Consider the following 23218-nt stretch of genomic DNA (forward strand, 5'->3'; position numbering starts at 1 on the left):
AGGACGGTCCCCTGCCTCCCTGGGTGTCGGGAGTGAGCACAGGAGGACACAGGGCCAGGGGGCAGCGGGCCTAGGACCCTGGGACCGGAACCCTGTGTCCCAGCGTCAGGAAGGAGTGAATGTGGCTGAAGGACAAGGTGTGGCCAGGGGAGGTCAGGCACTGACCAGATGACGTGCTCAGACTCCCAGCCTGGCCGGGGGGAGCACTGGGGACAGGCCCTGGCCTGGGCGCCACGCGGGCACTGAGGGGACTGGGCCTGGGGAGAGGGACACACGGTGTCACACTGGGTGTGTGTGTGGCCTAGTGGGCACGGGCGTCCAGGGGCGTCGAGAGATGGCCACGGGCACGGTGCTGACCGACCGTCAGTGCCCTGCGTTCCCATTTGGAGGCCCGAGAGTTAAGCGGAGGCAGGGGGTGTCCGGTGTTGGGCGAGGGCTGCTGACATCGCGGCTCAGACGGCGGGACTGCCCTGGTGCCCACAGGCCTCTGCCCTGGGGTGGACAAGCTGGGCACAGCGTTTATGTCAGGTGTGGGGACAGAGCTGGGACAGGGCTGCGGAGGGCTCCACTGGGCCCGGGAGACCGCGGCCAGCCGGGCGTCTGGTTCCAGGAGCACAGGCTCTCTGCCTGGGACAGGGCGCCTTCCCTGGCCTCCGCCGCGTCTTCGTGCTCGGCCGCACACGGGAGGCAGCGCCCCCGGGAAGAGGCGCCCGCTGGGTCCCTGCTGGAGGCCGGCCATCGGGGAGAAGCGTCGCAAGGGCGGCAGAGAGTGCCCTTGAGGGTGGCCTGGGGACCGGGTGCAGGACGGGGACGTCTGGAGACAAGGCACGTGCCCCCAGGGGTCCTCAGGCGCCCGGTCCCCTGGGCTCCCCTCGGCTGCAGGCCCAGCTCCCGGGCGGCCCGGGCGGCAGGGTGCTGCCGATGACGTCCCCCAGGGCCCCTGCTTGCCGGTTGGCGCTGAGGCGACTGTCCACAGGCAGGCCCCCTCTGTCCCTGCTCTGACCCTCGCGCCTCCGCCCTCACCTCCCGGGCCTCTGCTGGGGCGGGCGCAGCCCCATGGTGGGCACCAGAGCCGTCCCAGTGCCCTGGCCTGCCCTGGCTGAGCCGGGAGACGGCCACCCGGGGGCCAGGACGCCGGCCTCCCTTCCCCTGGGACCTGCCTGGCCCTCAGCCCCCGTCTGGAGGGACCTGGGCGCCAGCTCTGCCTGCAGACCGCAGGACCCAGGCGGCCCCAGCACTGGGCAAGCCGGGCCTCACCTGGGGGAGGTGACAGGGGTCCCGGACCTCAGTGACCTGGGGACACTTCTGCTTTTAAAGTATAAGCTGACTACATACGGAGGTGGCCTGTGCCAGGGGACACCTGGGCTCCTCTGTGTGCACTGAGGGGCCTGGTCAGGGGACACCTGGCCCCTCCCTGTGCACTGAGGGCCACCTGCACTAGGCAGTGGAGTAGGAGCGCGGGTTCCTGCTGGCCCTGCTGCAGCCTGAGGACAGGTGCCTGTGGAGGGACCGCCCACTGCACACCAAGACCCAGGTGCGAGGTGCGTGCGTGGCCTCCAGGGCCCCGGCAGGGAACGGGCAGCTGAAGGGCTGGGGTGTCCTTCTCGGGTCGACGGCCTCTGCCCTGGACGGAGGTGTCCTTCCTAGGTCCTGAGCCACCCGGGTATGCACACTGGGAACACCGGTCACAGTCGGCCTGTGTCCCCCCCCTCTGTCCCTTGGGAGGACACGGCCATGGCACGAGGGCCCCCTGTCACCTGATGACCCGTCCCCGGGCCCGTCTCCAGGGCTCCCAGAGGTGTGGGGTGGGGTTTGCTTCCCGGGACCCTCGGCCCAGCCTCGCGCTCCTAGACGTATTAAAGTGACGGGGACGTGTTTGAAGCCACCGGGTCGTGAAGTGGACGCAGCCACGTCCTGCCGTGTGCAGAGTCGTCAGGGACCCTGCGTTGTCCACCGTCACGACGCCCGGTGGGTGTTCACAAGTGCATCTGACAGACCCTTGGTCACGGCGGCTCGTCTCCGGCTCCGACCCCCTGCCACCCGCTGCACGCTGCAGGCCCTGGGGACAGTCTGCAGGCCCTGGGGACAGTCTGCAGGCCCTGGGGTCCCCGTGCCTGGGCCTGTGGGTCCGGGAGCTGGACCCTGGCCTTGGGGCCCGCGCTGGGCCTCCGTGGCCACCCACCCGGCCTCAGCTCCGCCCAGCGCTGCAGGGTCGTCTCAGGGGCCCCGCACACTCCCCGGTCCCCTCCGGGAGGCCTGGCCAGGCCAGCTGTGCCGCCCATCATGAGGGACAGCGGGGACGTTTCTGTCCACGCCTTACGGTGCCTTCGCGTCCTGTGACAGGTGACAGCCACCCCGAGCCCCTTTCCGCGTCCTCCTGCTCACGTCGGGCGTTAGAAAACGCAGCCGTCCCTCAGCCACGGGGGCTGCTGGGGTCCCGGCTGCAGGACCCCCTCAGGTTCCCAGCCTCAGAGCCCCGTCCTGGCCTGAGAGGACCCTGGGCACACGCTGCCCCCTTAGAGGACGGCCACGGTCACCGCTCGGTTCCGGGTGACGGAGGGGAATGCGCCCAGGGGCAGCCCTGTCTGTCTGTGGGGGGTGGGCGGGGGAGAAACTCATCCCGGCCCTTTCCTTCACTTGGGTTGAGGCTGGGTCTCGCCAAGTGGCCTCGCTGAGCTGCTGAGGCTGGCCTCCGACTCGGCGGCCTCTTCCCACAGCCTCCCGAGTTGCTGGGTTCAGGTGTGAGCCGGCCACGCCCAGCTTCCACCTGGAGCCTGTGAGCAGCTCGGCGGGGACCCTGGTCCCGGGGCCGTCGCCCCCTGGGGCTGGGCGGGAGGCTCTCTGCTGGGCCTCAGCCCCTGGATCCCCCGGGACAACCGGAACCTGCCCTTCCCTTTGGAAGGAGGCCAGGGCCTGGGAGCCCCGTGACCCCGGTGACGGCCGGGGAGCATCTTGGTGTCCTCTGTGTGCTGACGGCCGAGGCTGCGTCCTGCTGTTCCCCTGGCGACCGCAGGGCCGTGTGCCACCCGGGCAGAGAGCAGATGGCCGGCCCCCTCCGCCCCGTGATCCCTACATAAGGCCTGGTTCCTGGGGAGTCTGTCCCGGGCTCAGGCGCCTGCCGAGCGGCGAGGGTCCCCAGCTGGCGCCCGCACGGGGCCGGCGCTCCCTGGAGCAACGACCAGGGGCTCAGACGGGACCATGGGCTCCGCGCTGGACCCCGCCTTCCGCCTCCTGCAGGAGCACGCGCACGGCTTCATGGTGTCCCAGGTAGGAGCCCGCGGGGCCACGGTGGGGGTGGGACGCGCTGCGCCTCCCGCATGGCCCAAGGAAGAGCTGGTCACCGCCCAGGGCCCGTGGGGACCTCCCATGGAGTTGCAGGAGGGTGGCCTTGAAGCTGAGGACCAGCCGGGCACGTGGCGCTCGCCTGTGGCCGAGGCAGGAGGCCGAGGCAGGAGGCTGGCGAGGTCAGACCAGCCTGGGCCACAGCGAGGCCCTGTCTCTAAATAAAATGCCACACAGGGCTGGGGAGGGGGCTCAGGGTCGCAGGTCCCCGAGGTCCGTCCCCAGTGCCCCCCAAATGAATGACAGCTCCCCTCCCCCGGCCCTCGGTGCTGTGGGGGCCACCCTGTCCAGGCCTGGGCAGCTCCTCTCGAGCGGCGGCTCTGGTCAGGGAAGGTTCTGGTCCTCTGCTCGGGCTCGGTGCCTGCCGCTGCAGGTGCAAGGGCGGCTGGTCCCGGGGTCAGCTCAGGGTCAGCTCAGGGACAGCTCAGACGGAGCTTGTCCTCCACCCACGCTCACGGCTGTCCTGGTCCCCTGCCCGGTCAGACCCTAGGGCTCTGCAGCGGTCACCTGAGAGCCGGGAGCCTCTGCCCGCAGGGCGCCGTGTCCTCCCTGTCTGTCTGTCCGTCCCTGGTCCCTCGCCCTCCTAGGGAGGACCCGGCAGCCGGGGCTGCCCCCTGCCCCTCTGCTCCCAGGTGGGTCCCGAGTCCCAGGAGAAGAATGTGGTCACCAGAGGGGACACCGTGTGACGTTAGTGAGCAGCAAGGGTCACCCTGCACGGGCAGCCCCTCCCCAGGACGCCCAGGCCCCGAGAGGAGCCCAGTTAAGAGCCGTCCCCGCGCACAAGGTCCGCAGGGCAACGCAGGGCGGTAAGACGTCCCCACGGAGGACGTCAGCGACACAGCCCCCTCCAGCAGGACGTCATCAGCTCACGCCCAGGGTGACGGGGCAGCCCCCGTGACAGAGCCTTGGCCATGCAGGGTCCCCAGAGGAGAAGTCACCCCCCAGCAGGACCCAACAGAGAGGGGGCGGGCAGCTCAGGGGGGGGGACGCGGTCCATCCCTGGGACAGAGGTCACGGCCCGTCCCGGGCAGCCAGTCAGTGAGACCCCAGAGGACAAGGACCAGCCCACCTGGCGGCCAGGAGGGGGCCCAGTTGGCAGAACAGGGGGCTCCGCCCCGCGGTCTCAGCGCCCGCCCACCCCCAGCCAGATCGCACTGAGTACGAGGTCGGGCCGCGTCCCCCAGCGCCCCTGGCGCCCGCTCAACAGAGCAGGTGGCCGGAGCAGCTGACTGGGCCCCAGCTCCCGACCCGACCCTCTGACCACCGGGAGGATCACGCGACCTCGAGAGAACCAGCTGGACACGGGGCTCGCGTGGTCACTACAGCTGCCCCCACAGGACGCCCCCAGGTCTCGGGCGTCCACAGGACGGCCTCCAGCCTCCTGAACAGGAGGAGGCCAGGGCAGCCTCGCAAAGCCAGCAGCTGGTGCCGCCCCCAGAGGACAGCAGGAGACCCGGGGACACAGCAGGCCACCAGTGAGGGCCACCCGGAGGGGACTGCAGGGACAGGGAACTGTCAGGGCTGTGGGTCCATTACTGTCATCGTCATGAAAACACAGCGGGCAGGTTCACAATAGTGTCGTCGTCATGCTGCCCTCTGCTGGGCACAGGGGCGCACGCCGTGACCCAGCGGCCCTGGAGGCTGAGGCACAAGGACCGCAAGGTGGAGGCCAGCCTCAGCAACTCAGCAAGGCCCTGCCTCTAAGTCAGACCAGAGAGACCTGGGAGGTGGCTAAGCACCCCGGGGCGCCGTCCCCACCCCCCAAAAGGAGGGAGGGAGGACATGACCTCGGTGTCACGGGCAGAGGGTCGGCCAGCGCAGGAGGGAGAGAGGGTTGACCCGAGTCGTGGGACGCGGTGGGTCCATGTGGCGCAGCGCCTCTCGACTCCCTACGGACAGGCACCTGTGTCCTAGGGACCCACCTGCTCAGATGCTCCACAGAGGTGGCACTGTCCCCTCCTAGTCTTGGGGACGTCTCTTTTTCCGTTTGACCTGTTTCCAAGGTTGAGATGTCGTAGCCTGAACGGGGGCTTCCTTCCTTTTTCATGGCTGAACACTATTCCACCGTGCAGATGGCCACATTGTGTCTGTTTTCTCCCTTGGTGGCCACTTGGGCCGCTCCTCCCTCTGGGCTCTGGGACCCAGGTGGCCACTCTCCTACACAGACAGCCTTGGACCCCTGCTTCTCATTCTTTTGGAGTCATGCTCTGTCATATGACAGTTCTACGTTGAATCTGAGAAGCGGCCACCTTGGCTGGGGTCACTGGGCTGGAACCCAGGGACGCCCTCCACTGAGCGCGCCCGCAGCCCTCTGTATTCATTAGTTCAGGGTCTGATTCCGGAGGCTGGCCTCCAACTCGCCCTCCTCCTGCCCCGGCCTCCCGAGCGGCTCGAGCGACACCCACGTCCAGCTGCCCGCTTGGATTCGGGGAGTCTGTCATGGTGTCACAGTGCGTCCCGTCCGAGTGACAGAAATAAAACACAGTAACAAAGGAGTCAGACTTCTCCCTCCTCCGCAAGGCACCCCGGGCCGTGTCCACCGCCTGCCCAGCCCTGGCCACCCCCCTGTGTCCACTCTTGGACGTCTCATCCCGATTCCGGGGGCCTCCTGGGCCGGCTCCTGCCCTCAGGATGACGTCAGCGGATGGCCCACAAGGTCACCCAGGACCCCGACCCGTGCCACCTCCTCTCAGAGCAGAGTCCAGTGGCAATAGTCCCCGTCACCAAGGGAATCAGAATCGGGGCCTCGGGGACCCAGCGCTGTGGGTGACCCCCGGCCGGTCACCAGGACGCCCCCGGTCACCAGGACACCCTGGCCTTTCCGCAGGTTCTCTTCGCCGCCTGCGAGCTGGGCCTCTTCGACCTGCTGGCCGAGGCCCCGGGGCCCCTGGACGTGGCGGCCATCTCCGAAGGCCTGGGCGCCAGCCCCCGGGGGACAGAGCTGCTGCTGGAAGCCTGTGTGCCCCTGCGGCTGCTGGACGTGGACACCCACGGGGGGACGGGTGAGCTGCCATCGTGGGGGAGGGCGAGAGGGCCAGCCGCCACGTTTGCCAGCGGGTCGCCGTGGACAGCTGCTCCCCGCCCACCAGGGGCGCTGAAGGGCTTGCGGCTCTTCTCGGTTTGCCCTTGGGAGGCGGTGGGCCTTTAAGAGGTGGAGCCTAGCGGGAGGTGAGGTCACGGGGGGCGTGGCCTCCAGGGAAACACTGGGACCCCAGTCTCTTCCTCGGTTTCTCTCTGCCTGATTCCTGGCCACCTAGAGCAGAGCCGCTGTGGTCCACCACGTCCTCCTGCCATGAGGCCCTGCCTGGCCACAGACCCGATGGTCACTACAAGTGACCAAGAGCCAAAAAAGTACAGTTTCGTGTTTTTTCAGTTGGTTTTCTATGGTTCTTGGTCACAGTGACGGGAACCGGGAAGGGGCAGGCCCGTGTCCCTCCGCTGAGGGGCACTGCGAATGCAGAACCAGGTCCCTGTGGTCCTCTGGGCGCTGACCCCGAGGTGTGTACCTCTGACCTGCGGCATCCACCACGTGTCCCCGTACTGCTCAGGGTCGGGCGACCCCGGGCCACCCCACCCCCTGGACTTAGGGAGAGCCCGTGCCCTGTTCCAAGGGTCACTGGGGGGGCCCTGAGAGAACCCCGGGGGACAGGGCAGCCGCCCCTTCTTGGAGCCGGGACTCGCCCCTCGAGCCTACGTTATGGGAAGGGCGCAGAGCAGGTGGCGCTTGGTCCCTGCCCGCACTGCGCCCTCCCCACGGGGACTCTGCCCGCACTGCGTCCTCACCCAGGGGGACCCTGCCCGCACTGCGCCCTCACCCAGGGGGACTCTGCGCGCACTGCGCCCTCACCTAGGGGGACTCTGCGCCCACTGCGCCCTCACCCACGGGGACTCTGCGCCCACTGCGCCCTCCCCACGGGGTCCCTGCGCGCACTGCGCCCTCACCCAGGGGGACCCTGTGCGCACTGCGCCCTCCCCGCGGGGACCCTGCGCGCAGTCCGCCCTGGCCGAGCGCACAGGAGTGAGGAGCCCCCGCAGGGCTGCCCCGGGGCGTCGTGTGGAGGTCGCGTGCCCAGCGCTGGGGACGCCACGCCGCCGTGACGTCCACTGACGGGTCCCCGCCCTCCCCGCCTGTCCAGCCCGGTACGCGAACTCGGAGCTGGCCCGCGCCTACCTCACCAGCCGCAGCCCCACGGGCCAGCGCGCCATGCTCCGGTACCTGGGCAGCACTACCTACCGCTGCTGGACTCACCTGGCCGACGCCGTGAGGTGGGCGGGCCTCAGCCGTCCCCGGGGTGGGGCCGGGGCTGGGGCGATGACCCCCGGGGAGGGGCAGGTGCTGGTGGCCAGCAGGGGAGCTGTCCACGCTGCGCCCGGGTGTGGTGGACCAGGGGCCCTGCAAGGGGGGGGGGGCTGAGCCTGTGCCCAGATGCTGGGCCACCGGAGAGCTGCACCGGAGAAGCAGTGGTCAGCTCTGCAGGGGGACCGGCGGGGCCTCCCACAGGACAGTGTGTGCTGCACATGGGACACAGGGTGAGGGGACAGGGCACCTCTGGGTGCTGCCGCGGATGCTCACAATGTCCGAGGGGTGACGACACCTTCCTGCTCCTCAGACAGGGCAGCAACCAGTACCAGAGGGCCTTCGGGGTCCCCGCGGGGGACCTGTTCTCGGCCATCTACAGGTGAGAGCCCCAGCCGACTGACGGTCCTTCCTCAGGTCCCCTGCACCTGGAGGGACGACGCACAGGGGCACCCGAGGTGTCACGAACAGCACGCCCTCCCACTGCCCTGTCCCCGTCCCCGTCCCCGAGGGCACAGATCTGGTCCTGAGAGGGGCCGTCTGCCCTCCGTCCAGGCTCAGGCACCCAAGCCCAGCAGAAAGTGGACGTGGGGTCCCAGGTCCCCAGAGCTGCCCGTCCCCGCCCTGACTTGGCTCACACTGGGACGGGGACCAGCCGCTGGGGAAGCTCTGGTGTCCAGGCGTGGTACAGTGGCCCTTCGAGGGACACCTCGCCTGGGGTCAGACTGTAGGACAGTGGCCCTTCGATGGCCGTGTGCCCGGCTTCTCTTCCCGTCCCTCCCTCCCTCCATTCTGTCCCCTCCCTCTGGGAAGCAAAGCCACCGAGAGGCCTCTGCACAGCCCCAGGGACCCCAGAGCTCTGGGCAGGACCCCGTCCCCTCCTGCCCTGTCCCCTCCAGTCCTGTCTGTCCTCCCTCTGGGCCCTGGGGGGGCGGGTAGGCGCTGCCCTCACCTCCCCTGAGGGACCCTGGGGACCCCTCTTCCAACAGGAAAAGGCCCCGTGGCAGGTCCTGCAGGGGACCGTAGCGGGCGCCGAGGCCCCTCCAGCTTCCCGGAGCTGGCACCTGGTGGCCGCACCAGGGCTGCCCGCGTCCAGTCCTGGGGTCCGGGTGCTGCGTCACCCTGCGAGGTGTAGGTGCGGACCCTCTGTCTGAGCCTGACCAGCGCCGTCCCGCACCCAGGTCCCCGGCCGAGCGGCTGCAGTTCACGCGAGGCCTGCAGGAGATCTGGAGCGTCGACGGGCGGCGGGTGCTGACCGCCTTCGACCTGTCCCCGTTCCATCGCATCTGCGACCTCGGGGGTGAGTGTCCTCGGACGCGGGCACTGTCCTTCCTGCTGTGTCCGGGGAGAGTATTCACCACGGATTTCAGGGGACGTTCTGAAGCCTGGGGTCTTGCAGAGGAAGAGGAAGAGACTGGGGTCCCAGTGACCTGAGGGGCTGCCAATCCCAGGACTGGTCAGTTCCTACAAGTAGGGAGGGAAGCTCCTTCAGGTAGCTTGGGTGTCACTGTGCCCAAAAGACCCAACAAGAACAATCAGAGGCGGAAGAGTCTCTCTGGAGCTCACGGTGTCCGAGGTCCAGTCCCTGGTGGCCGACTCCATGGCTCTGGGCCAAGGGGAGCAGAACAAGATGGCGGCAGGGCCTGGAGGAGGAGGGCAGCTCAGGACAGGGCACCAGGGAGCAGAGAGAGCTCTGCTCACCAGGGACAGGACAGAGACCCCAAAGGCACAGCCCAGGGACCCCCTCCTCCAGCCACCCCCCACCTGCTGCAGTCACCACCCAGGGAGTCCATCCAAGTGGATTAATCCACTATGAGTCTACACCTCTCACAACCCAGCCGTCTCCCCTGTAGACCGTCTTGAAGGGTCTCCCGTGAGCTTTAGGGGACCCCGATGTCTGCACCGTAACACTGACCTGACCGTCCTGCGAAGGCCAGTCCCTCCTGGGCACACACCCAGCCTCCTCTTATAGGTGGACACCCTCCAAGCCAGTGTCCACTCCCTCTGCCGCCCAGGGTCACGGACTAAACAACTAGGGACGTTCTCCGCCAGACTGTCACTCAGACTCTCCCAACTAGCCAGTCCCCGCCTGCCCACCAGGGTCAGCGGTGCACGGTGGGCCACCCAGTGCCTCCCCGTGTGGCCCTGTGACACTCAGCTTCTGGCCGCTGCAACGCAGGCCGGAGACATCCGACTGGTCAAGAGAAAAGTCAACTCTGGGTCCCCGTCTTGGAGGCTGGGGCCTTGGGGCAGCCGCACATGACGGCGGGCGCCTGTGGCAGAGGAGAAAGAGAAGAGGATGAGCCTGGGGTCCCAGTGACCCTGCAGCACACTGGTCCAGTGACCTCAGGTCCCCACTAGGTGCGGCCACCTCCCGACAGCTCCAGGCTGGGGACCCAGCCTCTGACCGTGGCCTGCAGGGACAGTGGGGAAGCAGACTAGCCCCAGGGCCTGCCAGGCTCCCTCATCTGGGGAACCCGCACCGCAAACCCGCTGGCCGCCGGCTGCCCATCCGTGGCCGCAGGGAGCCGGAGCTCTCCCTGGACCTCCGCGTTCGGAGCAGGGAGCCTCGGGCCTTCAGGGAACGCGGACATAGAACACGGCGAGCTCCTCGGGGCTCAGGGGGGGCTCCACGCAGGACACTCTCGTCCCCTGGGGACGGCCATGGGCAGGAAGACCACGCCCCGGATGGACAGTCCCTCCCTTCCCTGCCTGTCGGAGCCTCGGGCCCTCGCTCTGAGAGCGCCAGTCAGACTGAACGGAAGACCCACTGGGGACAGTGCGCAGCCTGTGCACCATCCTGGGGACCACCCCGTGCACCATCCCGGCCTCCACAGCTGTGCACCATCCTGGCCTCCACACCCCCTGCGCCATCTTGGTTTTTACATCCCACGCACCATCTTGGCCTCCACGCCCCGAGTGGCCTCCACACCCTGTGCACCATCGTGGCCTCCACACCCCGTGCGCCATCTTGGTTTTTACATCCCACGCACCATCTTGGCCTCCACACCCCGAGTGGCCTCCACACCCTGTGCACCGTCATGGCCTCCACACCCCGTGCGCCATCTTGGTTTTTACATCCCACGCACCATCTTGGCTTCCACACCCCAAGTGGCCTCCACACCCTGTGCACCATCTTGGCCTCCACACCCCGTGCGCCATCTTGGTTTTTACATCCCACGCACCATCTTGGCCTCCACACCCCGAGTGGCCTCCACAGCTGTGCACCATCTTGGCCTCCACACCCCGTGCACCATCTTGGTTTTTATATCCCACGCACCATCTTGGCCTCCACACCCCGAGTGGCCTCCACACCCCGTGCGCCATCTTGATTTCCACCAGGGCCCTCTGGCCGTGCTAATGGAGGGTGCCCGGGTGGATCTGTGGTTCTCAATGGCCCTTGGAGACTCGGGCCGTGGGCCACCCTGGGGCCACCCACAGGGTCCTGGGAATGGCTCTCCTCACAAGCTTTGGGCGTGCCGCTGGTCCATGGGCCTCCCGGGGACAGACGTGGTGTCCCTCAGCCCGAGCCTGTCCTCCCGGAGGGCAGGAGGCCGGGGCAGGAGGATCGCGGGTTCAAAGCTCATCACTCAGAGAGGCCCAAGCCACTCAGTGAGGCCCTGGCTCAGCATAAAAACAACAAAACCTTTTTTTCCAATTCTTTACCCGCGCCCTGCCTCAGGCACTCTGTGACAGTGACAGATGGCCCGGTCCAGCCCAGATCCAAGGGCCACATGCAGGGCCCGTTCCACAGGCTGAGGAAGGTCCCCGAGAGACACGGGAACCGAGGCCCAAGCATCCCGTCCTCACCGTCCCCGGGCATCAGAGCCACCGCTGGGACACCTGGCTCTGCGCCAAGAAAGGGTCCCCAAGCGGCTGTGCCTGTTGCTCAGTGCGTGACGCTGGGCACGCTCCATGGTCCTCAGCTCCCTGGGCCCATCTTTGTCTGTGTGTCCGTGGGTCAGGGACAGTAGCTGCTGCACGGGACACCGTCCCCGGTGGCTACCGGTGTCAGAGCACAGTGGCCGCCGTCCATCCCTGGCTGGGCAGCAGCGCTGGCCCAGGGGACACAGTTAAGTCAAAGGCTGTGCCGAAGGTCGAGGCCTGGCGTCCCAGCCGAGAGGGCCACCTGCACCGGGGGCTCGTGGGTGGGGAGCACCGTGTCCAGCCTGGACCTGGGGTGGCCACACTGGGTGATCCGCAGCCCTGGACGCTGTCCCCCTGACGCCTGTGGTCACTTCCAGGTGGGGCCGGGGCTCTGGCCCAGGAGTGCGCCTGTGTGTACCCCGGGTGCCACGTCACCGTGCTCGAGGTCCCCGAGGTGGTCCAGACGGCGAGGGCCCACCTCCCGCTGCAGACGGAAGGGCAGGTTGGCTTCCGTGAAGGTAGGTGTCGCGGGACACAGTCCTGGGGACGCCCGGGGGGCCCACGTGACCTGGCGCACGGACCCTCCAGGTCCCCTCATCCCGTGTCATCGGAAGTCCCCAAGCCCCACGTTTTGGTGACTGTCCCGAGCGGCGTCCGTCCCACCTCCTCTGCGCCCGGGACCTAGGCAGCGCCAACCGCCGTCCCCGCGGGTCACGCTCTCCTGCCGCGTCCTCAGGGTCAGCCGAGGACAGAGAGGGAAACCAAGTCTTATGGACAGCTCGCGTCCACTCGTGCAGGGCGCGGCCATCGGGCGTCCAGCCTGTGGGCTCTTCCCAAGGAGACGGTCACTGCGGGCGACAGTGGCAGGCGGCGTCCAGTCTGCACGGCGGGTGCCCGCCAGGCCTGGGGGGGGCTGTCCATCATCTGTGCCCCCGGGGGACGCTGTTAATGTCCAGGGTGGCCCCGGGTCCCCAGGGAGGGACCACACAGACCCCTGGACGTCCTCGGCTGGGCCTCCAGGAAGCCGGCCAAGGCCCGCGCTCTGGCTCGGGTGCAGGGCGCGGCCAGCCCAGGGTCAGGGCTGGACACAGGTGGCCGCTCCGAGGTGTCCTCCCGAGATGGCGCCTGTGGATTTGTCAGGAAAAAGTAAGATTTTGAGAGTCGAGTGCTGGACGCCGTACAGGCTGCGAGCTGTCCCTGGGCGTCCCTTGGTCAGCTCGGAGGGGCCCTGACGGGCAGCAGGCTCAGGACAGCTTCTCAGTGGCAGCCGCTGGGGCCGCGTCTGGGGCTCTGTGGCCATCGCCTGTGTCCCCGGTTGCACTGGGAGACGGTCACCCGGGCTGCCCAGGGTCCGCCTCTGCAGGGCTGGACCTGCTGGTCACTGTGAACGCCGGCTGGACGGGACCCTCCTGTGTGTTGCAGGGGACTTCTTTGAAGACCCCCTTCCCGAGGCCGACCTCTACATCCTGGCCAGGGTCCTGCACGACTGGTCAGACGAGAAGTGCTCCCGGCTGCTGGCCAGGGTCCACCACGCCTGCAGGCCCGGTAGGGGACAGGGCGGGGCGCGGGCCTCCTGTGACGGGGGTGGGGACGTCCTGCAGGCTGTCCTCCCAGAGGAGTGGTCACAGCCAGACTGGCCTCGAGGGCCATCGGACACTAGAGCCACCTAATCAGGGAGAAGCCGGGGACTCCTCATGGGCCACAGTCCGTCACGTGTCAGCGGACTCCTCCATGGGACGGGGACACTGCCCCGCTCTGCTCTGAGGCCACCGTCCTGGTGACCCTTGGGACCTGAGCACGGCCTCTGGGCCCTGGGGACAGTGCCCAGCTGTTCCCTAAGGTGACCCATCCTGGTGACCCCTGGGTCCTGGGCACGTTCTCTGTGTCATGGGGACAGTGCCCAGTTGTCCCCTGAGGTCACCGTCCTGGTGGCCCTCGGGTCCTGGACACAGCCTCTGGGTGTCCTGGGGACAGTGCCCAGCTGTCCCCTGAGGTCACCCATCCTGGTGGCCCTGGGTCCTGGACACATTCTCTGTGTCATGGGGACAGTGCCCAGTTGTCCCCTGAGGTCACCGTCCTGGTGTCCCCGGGCCCTGGGCACATTCTCTGTGTCATGGGGACAGTGCCCAGCTGTTCCCTAAGGCCACCCATCCTGGTGGCCATTGGGTCCTGGACACAGCCTCTGGGTGTCCTGGGGACAGTGCCCAGCTGTCCCCTGAGGTCACCAGTCCTGGTGGCCCCGGGCCCTGGGCATGTTCTCTGTGTCATGGGGACAGTGCCCAGCTGTCCCCTGAGGTCACCGTCCTGGTGGCCCTCGTGTCCTGGGCACGTTCTCTGTGTCATGGGGACAGTGCCCAGCTGTCCCCTGAGGTCACCCGTCCTGGTGGCCCTTGGGTCCTGGACACAGCCTCTGTGTGTCCTGGGGACAGTGCCCAGCTGTTCCCTGAGGTCACCGTCCTGGTGGCCCCGGGTCCTGGGCACGTTCTCTGTGTCCTGGGGACAGTGCCCAGCTGTCCCCTGAGGTCACCCGTCCTGGTGGCCCTTGGGTCCTGGACACAGCCTCTGTGTGTCCTGGGGACAGTGCCCAGCTGTCCCCTGAGGTCACCCGTCCTTGTGGCCCCGGGCCCTGGGCACGTTCCGGGGCCCGGGGACAGTGGCTTGTCCCCCAGGTGGCGGCGTCCTGGTGGTGGAGCGCGTGCTGGACGCGGACGGCCGGGGCCCGCTGGCCACGCTGCTGGGCTCGCTCAACATGCTGCTGCAGGCCGAGGGCCGTGAGAGGACGGCCGCCCAGTTCCGCGCGCTGCTGGCGGCCGCCGGCTTCGGGGGCTTTGCGCTGCGCAGGACGGGCGGCGTCCACGATGCCATCTTGGCCACCAAGGCGCGGCCCTGAGCTGGCCACCTTGGGACCCGAGGACAATAAAGAGACGTGTGTCCCTCCCTGGTCTCTGCTCGTGTGACGGGGGGGGGGGGGACAGCCACCGTCGTGGCTGTGTGTCTTCCTTGCACAGGGCGACGTCCCCGGGCTGAGGGACCGGGCAGGAGCCCAGCTCTGCCGTGACCGTGGGCAGGTCCCCTGTCGTCCGAGGTCCCCGGTGGGGCGCAGTGTCCTGCTCACGTCCTGACAGAGCTGACAGCCCAGCAGGGGACACACCGGGGACAGGGCCTGGGTCCTCGTCCCAGCCGCCCTGGTTGACCCCTGTGGCCACCAGCGACCCCCATGAGCGGCGCCTGCCGGGGACGGTCCTCTCTGCCTCTGTCCTCCTCATGTCACCTCACGTACCCCCACGGGGACACCCGGGCAGCTCAGCTCCTGTGGATACAGGGACACGGGCAGAAGACCCAGAGGAGGGGACAGTGACGTCCCTGCCGATTCCTCACCCACTTCCCCTTGGGGCTCCGCCAGCCTGGTTCTGGGGACGGGGACGGGGCTTCTGGTCACACAGGTGTCCTTATGGGAAAGAGAGAGAAGAGGGCCACAAGACAGAGGGGAAGCGTGTGGCAACAGACAGGGTGACGCCAGGGGACACCCTGCAGCACTGAGGCCAGCCAGGGGCCGCCCTGCAGGTGGGGCCCAGAGAGGGTGCTCGGTCTCCTCAGGCGCACAGCACAGAGAACCACCACCCAGCCGGGAAGGTCCATGCGGTCACTCTGGGAAACCTGTGGGTCACTGTGACCGCACGGAAGCGACCCCGGTAGACGGTCCTAGAGTGGCTCCGAGGACCGTGTCACCGTCTCCCGGGGATGACCTGGTGTCACGGGGACCTTCTTGCAAACGGGAGAGCGAGATTCTGGGTGGCAGCTCCCAGAGGGGCCGGTGCGTGGACTGGGCAGCAGGGTCGTGCCGGGCCTGGGGAGGAGCCTCTCTGCCTTCTCCCTGGGTGCTCAGGACAGCCTTGGGGACCGGGTCGCCATGGCGACATCCCGGGACCCGGGGCGGAGCTGTCTCGGCATCTGCCGGCAGGTGGCGCTGTCGGCGGCTGAGGGACAGGCTCGCCGGCTCGGGCCCAGGCTGTCCATCAAGCCGGCGGCGGGGGGCGGGGCTGGGGACCCGGGGACAGAGGAGCGTCCCGTGTGTCCCCTGGCTGCCTTCCGCACTGGGTCTCACGACACCGTTTCTACGTCTCTTCGTCGTTTCCCTCCAAATGGCGAAGCCGATTAAATCCGCGGCTGCGGGTTCCTTAGGGAGACTCCCCGGGGACAGGGCGACCTCAGGCCAGGCGACCCAGAGCTCGGTGGCCCACCCCTCTTCCTCGTCCCCAGGTCCCCAGGGTGGGGGTCTTCGTCAGCGGCCCTGGGCGGGGGACACGGGGACCTGGTTCCTGGGGTTGCTCCTTGACCTGTGGCCATCGAGGGACAGACGTGCTCTGTCCCCAGAGTGGGGACTCCCCCCCCCCCCAGCACGATTGCTGCAAACCTGTTGGACGTCAGAGCTGTCACTCAGGGTGACAGGCAGGAGCTTATTGAAGGAAAGGGGCAGGGGACACTCTCAAGGGACAGAGGGGTCCTCTCAGAGAGGACAGGGACAGCGTGCCCCTCCTGCCCTCCACTTTTATTGGGGTCCCAGGGAAGTCTCCAGAGAGCCCCGCCCAGGTCCCCTCCTGACTTTGACGGACAGCAGGGTGACATCCAACTCTCCAGTCCCCATGGCCATGGCCACTTTGAGTCACCCTGGCCCCTGCTGCCTGGTTCTCAGTGGAACCTGTTCTTGCAGATTTTAGGGTTGGAGGAAGGGTCCTCATCTCCCTGGGTCCCGGGACCCGGTCTGTGTCGGGGTCCCAGATGTCCCCCCTTCAGTGTCACCTGGCTCCTCTCAGAGACATGACTTCCCGCCTGCATGTCCCCTGCAGGTCACAGGAGGTGTGTGAGGAAGGTGGCGGAGCCTGTGCCCAGAGGCCAGGCAGGGCTGCAGGTCCAGGGCTTCTGGGAAGGAAGCTGTGGGGTCAGCACCGGGGGCCATTGATAGAACTGTCCCCTGGACCTCGTGTCCACCATCTGCACCCGTCTGTCCTCTGTCACTACTGCTGGTCAGAGGGAGAAGTTGATGATTGTTTATTTATTTATTTGGGGTACCAGGGATTGAACTCAGGGACACTCGACCCCTGAGCCCCGTCCCCAGCCCTATTTTGCATTTTACTTAGGGACAAGGTCTCACAGAGTTGCTTAGGGCCTCGCTTTGGCTGAGGCTGGCTCTGAACTCGCGATCCTCCTGCCTCGGCCTCCTGAGCTGGTCGACAGGTGGCCAATGTCGGTTTGTCTTGGAGACATAAACGGAGCAGGCCCTGCCGATCCTTGCGGGGCACAGAGTCCCCGAGGAGGGACGCAGGAGAGTCTGCAGCCTCCCTTGCAGTCCAGCTTCCTGTACTTAAATCACTTAGTCCACAAAGTCCAAGGTCAGAAATGCCGGACCTTCCAATTCCCAGCTTTTCCAGAATCCACAGACCCTGGTCAGCAACGTCCGTAACCTGGGGTTTTCCCGTGTACAGTGGCGCTCAGACATTGCAGGCGGCCCAGGAGGAAGCTGGTCCTGGGGAGGGCGTTGGGTCCGTGGCCCCTGCTGCCCCCTAGTGGGTGGGCATTAGCCACTGCCTCTGGGGTCAGAGCTGCTTCTCGGGTCACAGGAGGCTGGCCAGCCTGAGGGCAGTCTCCTGTCTCTAGGTGTGGGTGGCCGGCCCTGCAGGGCGCCCAGAGGGGGGACCCTGCTCTGCACTGACCTGGGGGCTTTCCAAATCTCCTAGGAGAGGCCGAGGTCCCCCACGGTCCATCTGCGAAGGGCTGCGAATGCTGCCTCCGGGGTCCTCGAGCACCGGGCCCCAGGGGACCGCGTCCTCTGCCCACATCTGGGACCCGTCAGCCAACACGGTCTGGGCACAAGTCGTCCCTGAAATAGTCGGTTGCTGAGCAAAGAGTCGCCGAGAAGTTGCATTTTTAGGAAGCGGAGCGGGAGGAGGCTCGGAGCGCAGGGCGCTGGCCCCGGGATGCCGGATCCGTGGGCCAGGCCGGGGCTGCAGGACACAGCGTCCAGCTCAGGAAGTCCGCAGGGCGTTGCTGGCTGCCAGGGACCAGGCGGGGGACAGGGAGGGGCTCGGGATGTCCTTTGGGTTTGGGGGTGGGTGACAACGCTCTGGGGTCCGCAGAACGACCCTTGCCCACAGTTCTGCAGGCCGGTGCGACTTAGACGGTGACTTCCGCGCTGCTCCGTCCCTCTAGGACCGTTTCTTGGGCCCCTGCGCCCTTGGCTGGACGCTCCGTCCCCCCCTGGAGCCCCCCACTCCTCTCTCCCAGGTCTCTGTCCCACGGGCTGCAGCCACCTGTCGCCTGCCTTGCTCAGCCCCTGTGGGCACCTTAGGTCGTCCCCTCTGGCCACCGAGCCGGGCGGTGCGTCCCCACGGGGAGCCACCCGGTGCCTCTCCGGCGTCTGCCAGCCCTGCGGGAGGAGGGGTCAGGCAGAGCCGCAGACGGCGCCTGGACAGCCAGGTCCTCGGGACACATGCCATGGGAGCTCGTGCTGGCCGGCCAGAGGCAGCAAAGCTGTCCAGACCCGATCCCGGGCGGGGTCCAGCTCCCTGGACAGCAGATTGTCCTGCCGTCGGTCCAGGGCCTCCCCTGCAGGCTGGTGTGCACCTTTAACCAGCAGGAACCGGGCTGGGGCGTGGGGCGGAGCCTGGGGCGTGGGGCGGGGCCTGGGGTGAGGGGAGGGGCCTGGGCCGTAGGGCGGAGCCTGTGGGCGTGAGGCAGAGCCTAGGGTGCGGGGCAGAGCCTAGGGCACAGGGCGTGGCCTGGGGCGTGGGGCGGAGCCTAGGATGGGGGCAGAGCCTAGGATGCAGGGCGGAGCCTGAGGCGTGGGGAGGAGCCTGGGGCGTGGGCGGAGTCTGGGGCGTGGGGCGTGGCCTGGGTGGGGGCGGGGCCACCTCCCAGCAGCGGCGCCCCTGGCTGCAGGTCCTGGGCTCAGGAAGCCTCCGTTTCCTGGAGACGGTTGCGGTTTCTCAACGGGGGAGGTGTGTGTGTGTGTGTTTAGGGGGGGTCCTGCGTGTGTGCACGCTCATGTGCAAGCATCTGCCTGTAGGCATGCAGCGTGCGTCGGAGGTGTGTGTTTTCTGTGTGAGTTCGTTTCTGCACGGCCGTGTACATGTGCACGTGGCAGGGTGTGCGTTGGCACGCGCTCACGTGTGTGCATGCTCGCGGGCGTTGGCGTAGGTGTGGCCACGTGCGCACGTTTGTGGGTTTGCAGGACTCTTTGTGCACGCGAGGTTTTTTTTTTTGCATTTGTGTAGGTCTGTGTGTTTACCTGTGCGTGGGCCTGTGTGTGTGTGTGTGTCCGTTTGCCCTTGTGTGTACGTGTATGCTTGTGTGCATCATTCTGTTTACGAGTGCACTTCTGCACGCACTGCACATGAGTTTGCGTGTGGGTGTGTATGAGTGTGCGTGTGTATCTGCATGCATCTGTGCTTTTTCCTGAGGTGCTGGGGGTCAAACCCCGGGCCTGGCGCGCGCGAGGCAAAGTGGGTACCTCGAGCTTTGTCCCAGGGTCCCCTCTGTTCCGTTTCTGCATCTGCGGAGAAACCACCAAGAAAACTGGGGTTGACCGGTTCCCAGGGGCAGCGTTTCCAACTTCCATTAAAATTCCCTGAGCACATTCTCACCGTGGCCACGGAGGCAGCCACTGGAGACCCGGGGTAGAGGCTCAGGAGGCTCGGGCAGCCTGGGGCCTTGCTTTGCAGAGCCGTCGTGGGCGCAAGGAGGTGGTCTCCAGGGAAGAGGCCATCGGTCACACACAGTGCCCAGCGCTGTGTCTGCAGGTTTCACCCCCCTCCAGCATCGGATTTTTCTTTCTTGCTTTTATCCAAATGGATCTGCAGCCTTCTTGGTCCAAGGCCTCCTGAGAGGCTGAGGCTGTCCAGTGGGTCCTCCTCCCAGCAGCCTGCAGACTGGCCTCGGCCTGCCACCCTGCGCACGTGCCCGGAGATTGTCTCTGCGCATCTCTGAGCTGTCCAGGGCCCGCGGGAGATGGGCTCCGTGACTGGATGACTGACAGCCAGAAAAAGCAGGATCTTGAAGAAATATTTGCACACGCCTGTTCAAATCTGCAATGTCCCCGACGGCTGGGGGGAGGAAGCCATCCGGCGCCCGTGCATGCACGAATGGATACAGAGAATGGTGTGTGTGCGGCCAGGTCACCTAGTGGAATATTATTTGGCCTGGAAAAAGGAAGGGGATTCTGACGTCTGCTAAAGCGGAGGATCAAGCCGGTCAAGAAAGGCCTCAGGCTGTAGGAAGCCACTTGTGTGGGGTCCCGAGAGTTGTCATATTCCTAGGGACAGAAGGTAGAATCGTGGGGGCCGGGGGCGTGAGGGTTTCAGGGGGGCAGTTTCCCGTGGGGGATGAGAACTGGAACTGCGAGGCCCTATAATCCCTTAATGCCCCTCAGCTGGCCACGTCACACCCGCTGTAATGTCGCAACTACGTCAGGTGCGTTAGGCCTCAGTGTCCAGCACGGCACGCTGACGCAGCCCGGGCGCGATCCCCTGGGGTGGACACAGCGCCGGGGCCTGAGATCTGCGGCCACACTGGGAGCCGGAGGCTCGGAGCCTCTGAGCCTCCAAGGAAGGCCGGGTGTGCCATGCACCCCCCTGTGTCCCAGAGCAGGACCCCCGTCTCCCGCACCCGTGTGACAATCAAAGCCCAGGTGGATGGAGGGGCGCTGGGGTCTCGGGGGGTCGGGGCGAGTGGGGGGCAGGGTGGAGACCTGGGAATAGGGTGGGGGGCAGAGGGGAGGAGACTTGGAGATGGGGAAGGGGCTTAGTGTGGGGGAGGGGAAGAGGAACGGAGGAGGAGACCTGGGAACGGAAGGATTGGGACACAGAGGAGGATGGGGGACCTACGAGTGGGGTAGGGGACACTGAAGTGGGAAGAAGGGACCTAGGGATCGAGGGAGGGGTATGGGAGTGGGGGAGGGGCGTGGGACTGGGGGAGGGGCACAGAAGGGGGAGGGGCATAGGAGGGGGAGGGGCATAGGAGTGGGGGAGAGGTGTGGGAGCGGGGGAGGGGCGTGGGAGCGGGGGAGGGGCGTGGGAGTGAGGGAGGGGAAGAGAGGGGAGGGGCTTAAGAGTGGAGGTGGAGACGTAGGAGTGGGGGAGAGGTGTGGGAGTGGGGGAGGGGCATAGAAATGGGGGAGGGGCGTGGGAGTGGGGGAGAGGCACGGGGGAGGGGCATAGGAGTGAGGGGGGAGGGCCGTGGGTGTGGGGGAGGGGCGTGGGAGTGCGGGAGGGGCGTGGGAGTGAGGGAGGGGATATAGGAGTGGAGGGGGAGACCCGGGAGTGGGGAGGAGACCTAGAGGTGGTGACTGTAGGGTGGGGACAGAGGACTGGGCTCGGGCACACAGGGATGCGGAGGGGTCCCCGGGCCTGGCCTGGGGGTCCAGGAGCGGAGGAGGGAAGGACGCGGAGCTGGTGGCCCTGGGGACACTGGGACAGCGAGCCGCAGGCGTGGGGTGGCGCCTGCGGTCTGCAGCGGGTGGCCCTGGGCTGCGGCCCTGTCCCTCAGAGGCCGGGCGGGGCGCAGGTGCGGCGGCGGCCGGCAGGGGGCGCGCGCGGCCCGCGGTTTGCTGGGCGCCGACCGAGCGCTGGGGGTTCCCCGCGGTCACAGCTGTCGCCTGGGGAGGGGGACCGCCGTGCCCTCCCCGCCCGGAGTCACCCCGCAGGCGCTCAGGTCCCCGCGCCCCGCCCGGCCTCGCCCCTCCCGGGTCTCAGGCGACATCTGGGGAACGGGGCGGGCGCTGCTTGGTCTGCACCCGGGGGACCCCATGGGGTGGAGGCCACTTCTCGGTCCCTTCGGGAGGCCGCCTCTGCAGACCTGGTGCGCACAGCTCGGCGTGGACATTTCCCGTCTGCAGGTCCAGGGCGCCCTTGAGTGACAGGCTTCCGTGTCCAGGGTGTGGACTGGTGTGTGATGGGCAGAAGGTGGACGTGTGTCCCCATGCCCCCCCCCAGGTGGCCCCCGAGGCTGCACTTGGAACCCCCCAGGCCCCCTGCAACCTGGCTCTCGGGAAATGCCCCTGGCCATTTGGGCCTCGGAGACCGCAGGAGGCGGGCACCAGGCCACGGTTGGGAGTGACCGCCTGGCTGTCACACAGTGTGCATGACATCAAGGACACTGCATGGCAGAGCCAGCTTGGGGACAGTGTCATTGAGGCCCCCAGACTGCAGAGGCCACGGGTCCTGCACAGAGAGGCCGCCCGCGCCTGTCCCTGTGGGTCACTCTTTGGGGAAGGGCCAGCCTGCGCCAAGGCGCATTTCGGTCTCTGCGTCAAGGTCGACATGAGTATGTGAGTGGGCGCCTCGGCGTCCCCGGCTCTGTGACCGTCTGTGGCTGTGACAGGTCATTCTGTCACGTGAGGGCACCTTGGTGTGATGGCAAGGTCCGTGTCTAATTGATGTCCACGTCCGTCATGGCCGAGCCGCGTGGCTGTGTGGGTGTCCCTGATGCCCCCACCTGCCCCGCCTCCCGGCCTCCTCCGCAGCCGCGTCATCCCAGAGACTCGGGAGGCTGAGGCAGGAGGATCGCAAGTTGGAGGCCAGCCTCAGCAACTTACTGAGGCCCTGGGCAACGTAGGGAGACCCTGTCCCCAAATAAAAAAAATAAATAAAAAGGGTTGGGGACATGGCTCCGTGGCCAGGTGCCCCTGGATCAATCCCTGCTACCAAAAATGGGGGAAAAAAATCAGTTGTGGGGAAAATTCACATAACATGACATTTCCCACTTTGGTCATTTATCAATGGGCAGTGTCATCGCTGCTGGTGTGAATAATGTCCCCTGAAGAATGTCCCCCACATGGGGACAGCTGGGTCCCCAGCATGACCCTCCTGGGGGTGTCGGAATGGACCCCCGAGCCCACGGAATCTCAAGTCTTCCATTCTGGGAATATTTCAAATAAAAAGGCCCCGTTTGGGAATCAGAAACCTAGGACTTGCGCTTTTTTCCTATCAGCGGACGTTCGTGTGGTGCCCTAATTATGTTCTTAATGTATACCTCAGTGTCGCACGACTCGGCAACCTGGATCCAACCCCAGGAACCACCAGACAAGTCGACCTTCTGTCTTTGTAAGCTGAAGACCTCAGGCCGTCCGTCACAGTGACCGCGATTGCCACCCAGCGTCCGCCGAACCACCATACGGTGAAGCACCAAGTCCTCCTTCCGCCTGCGTGGGTTAGAGGCTTAGTCAGAGGCCTGGATTAGGGGCCTGGGTCAGGGCCTGAATTAGAGGCCTGGGTCAGAGGCCTGGGTCAGAGGCCTGGACTACAGGCCTGGGTCAAGGCCTGGATTAGAGGCCTGGGTCAGGAGCCTGGGTCAGAGGCCTGGTCAGGGGCCTGGATTAGAGGTCTGTGTCAGAGGCCCGGGTCAGAGTCATGGATCAGAATTCTGGGTCGGAGGCCCGTGTTAGAGGCCTGTGTTAGAGGCACAGGTTACAGGCCTTGGTTAGGGGCCTGGGTCAGAGGCCTGGTCGGAGGCCGTCTCTGGGGCAGCTGCTGACCTTCCCGTTGCCCTGACCTCATCTGTGCTGGCTGTCCAGGGAGGAAGGAGCCCCAACCTCCCCAGTGCCTGTCCTCTGACTGAGGCCCCGTGAGCCCGAAAGACGGTCCAGAGGACAGTGCTGGGGATTGTTCCGGGGGAGGGCGGTGACCCAGGGGCCCGCAGGGACAGGACATAGAGCAGCAG

General features: G+C 66.9%; 1 protein-coding gene across 1 annotated transcript; it reads left to right on the forward strand.

Moving 5' to 3' along the window:
- Positions 1 to 3198: 3198 nt before the first annotated feature.
- On the forward strand, positions 3199 to 14396 carry LOC139703329 (acetylserotonin O-methyltransferase-like). The gene is made up of 8 exons (XM_071606650.1): positions 3199 to 3267; positions 6170 to 6344; positions 7479 to 7608; positions 7953 to 8021; positions 8821 to 8939; positions 11884 to 12024; positions 12929 to 13051; positions 14176 to 14396. The coding sequence occupies exons 1-8, from the start codon at positions 3199 to 3201 to the stop codon at positions 14394 to 14396; spliced, it is 1047 nt and encodes a 348-aa protein (XP_071462751.1).
- The last annotated feature ends 8822 nt before the right edge of the window (positions 14397 to 23218 follow it).

Source organism: Marmota flaviventris, chromosome X (genome assembly GCF_047511675.1).
Source record: "Marmota flaviventris isolate mMarFla1 chromosome X, mMarFla1.hap1, whole genome shotgun sequence".
Taxonomy (NCBI): domain Eukaryota; kingdom Metazoa; phylum Chordata; class Mammalia; order Rodentia; family Sciuridae; genus Marmota; species Marmota flaviventris.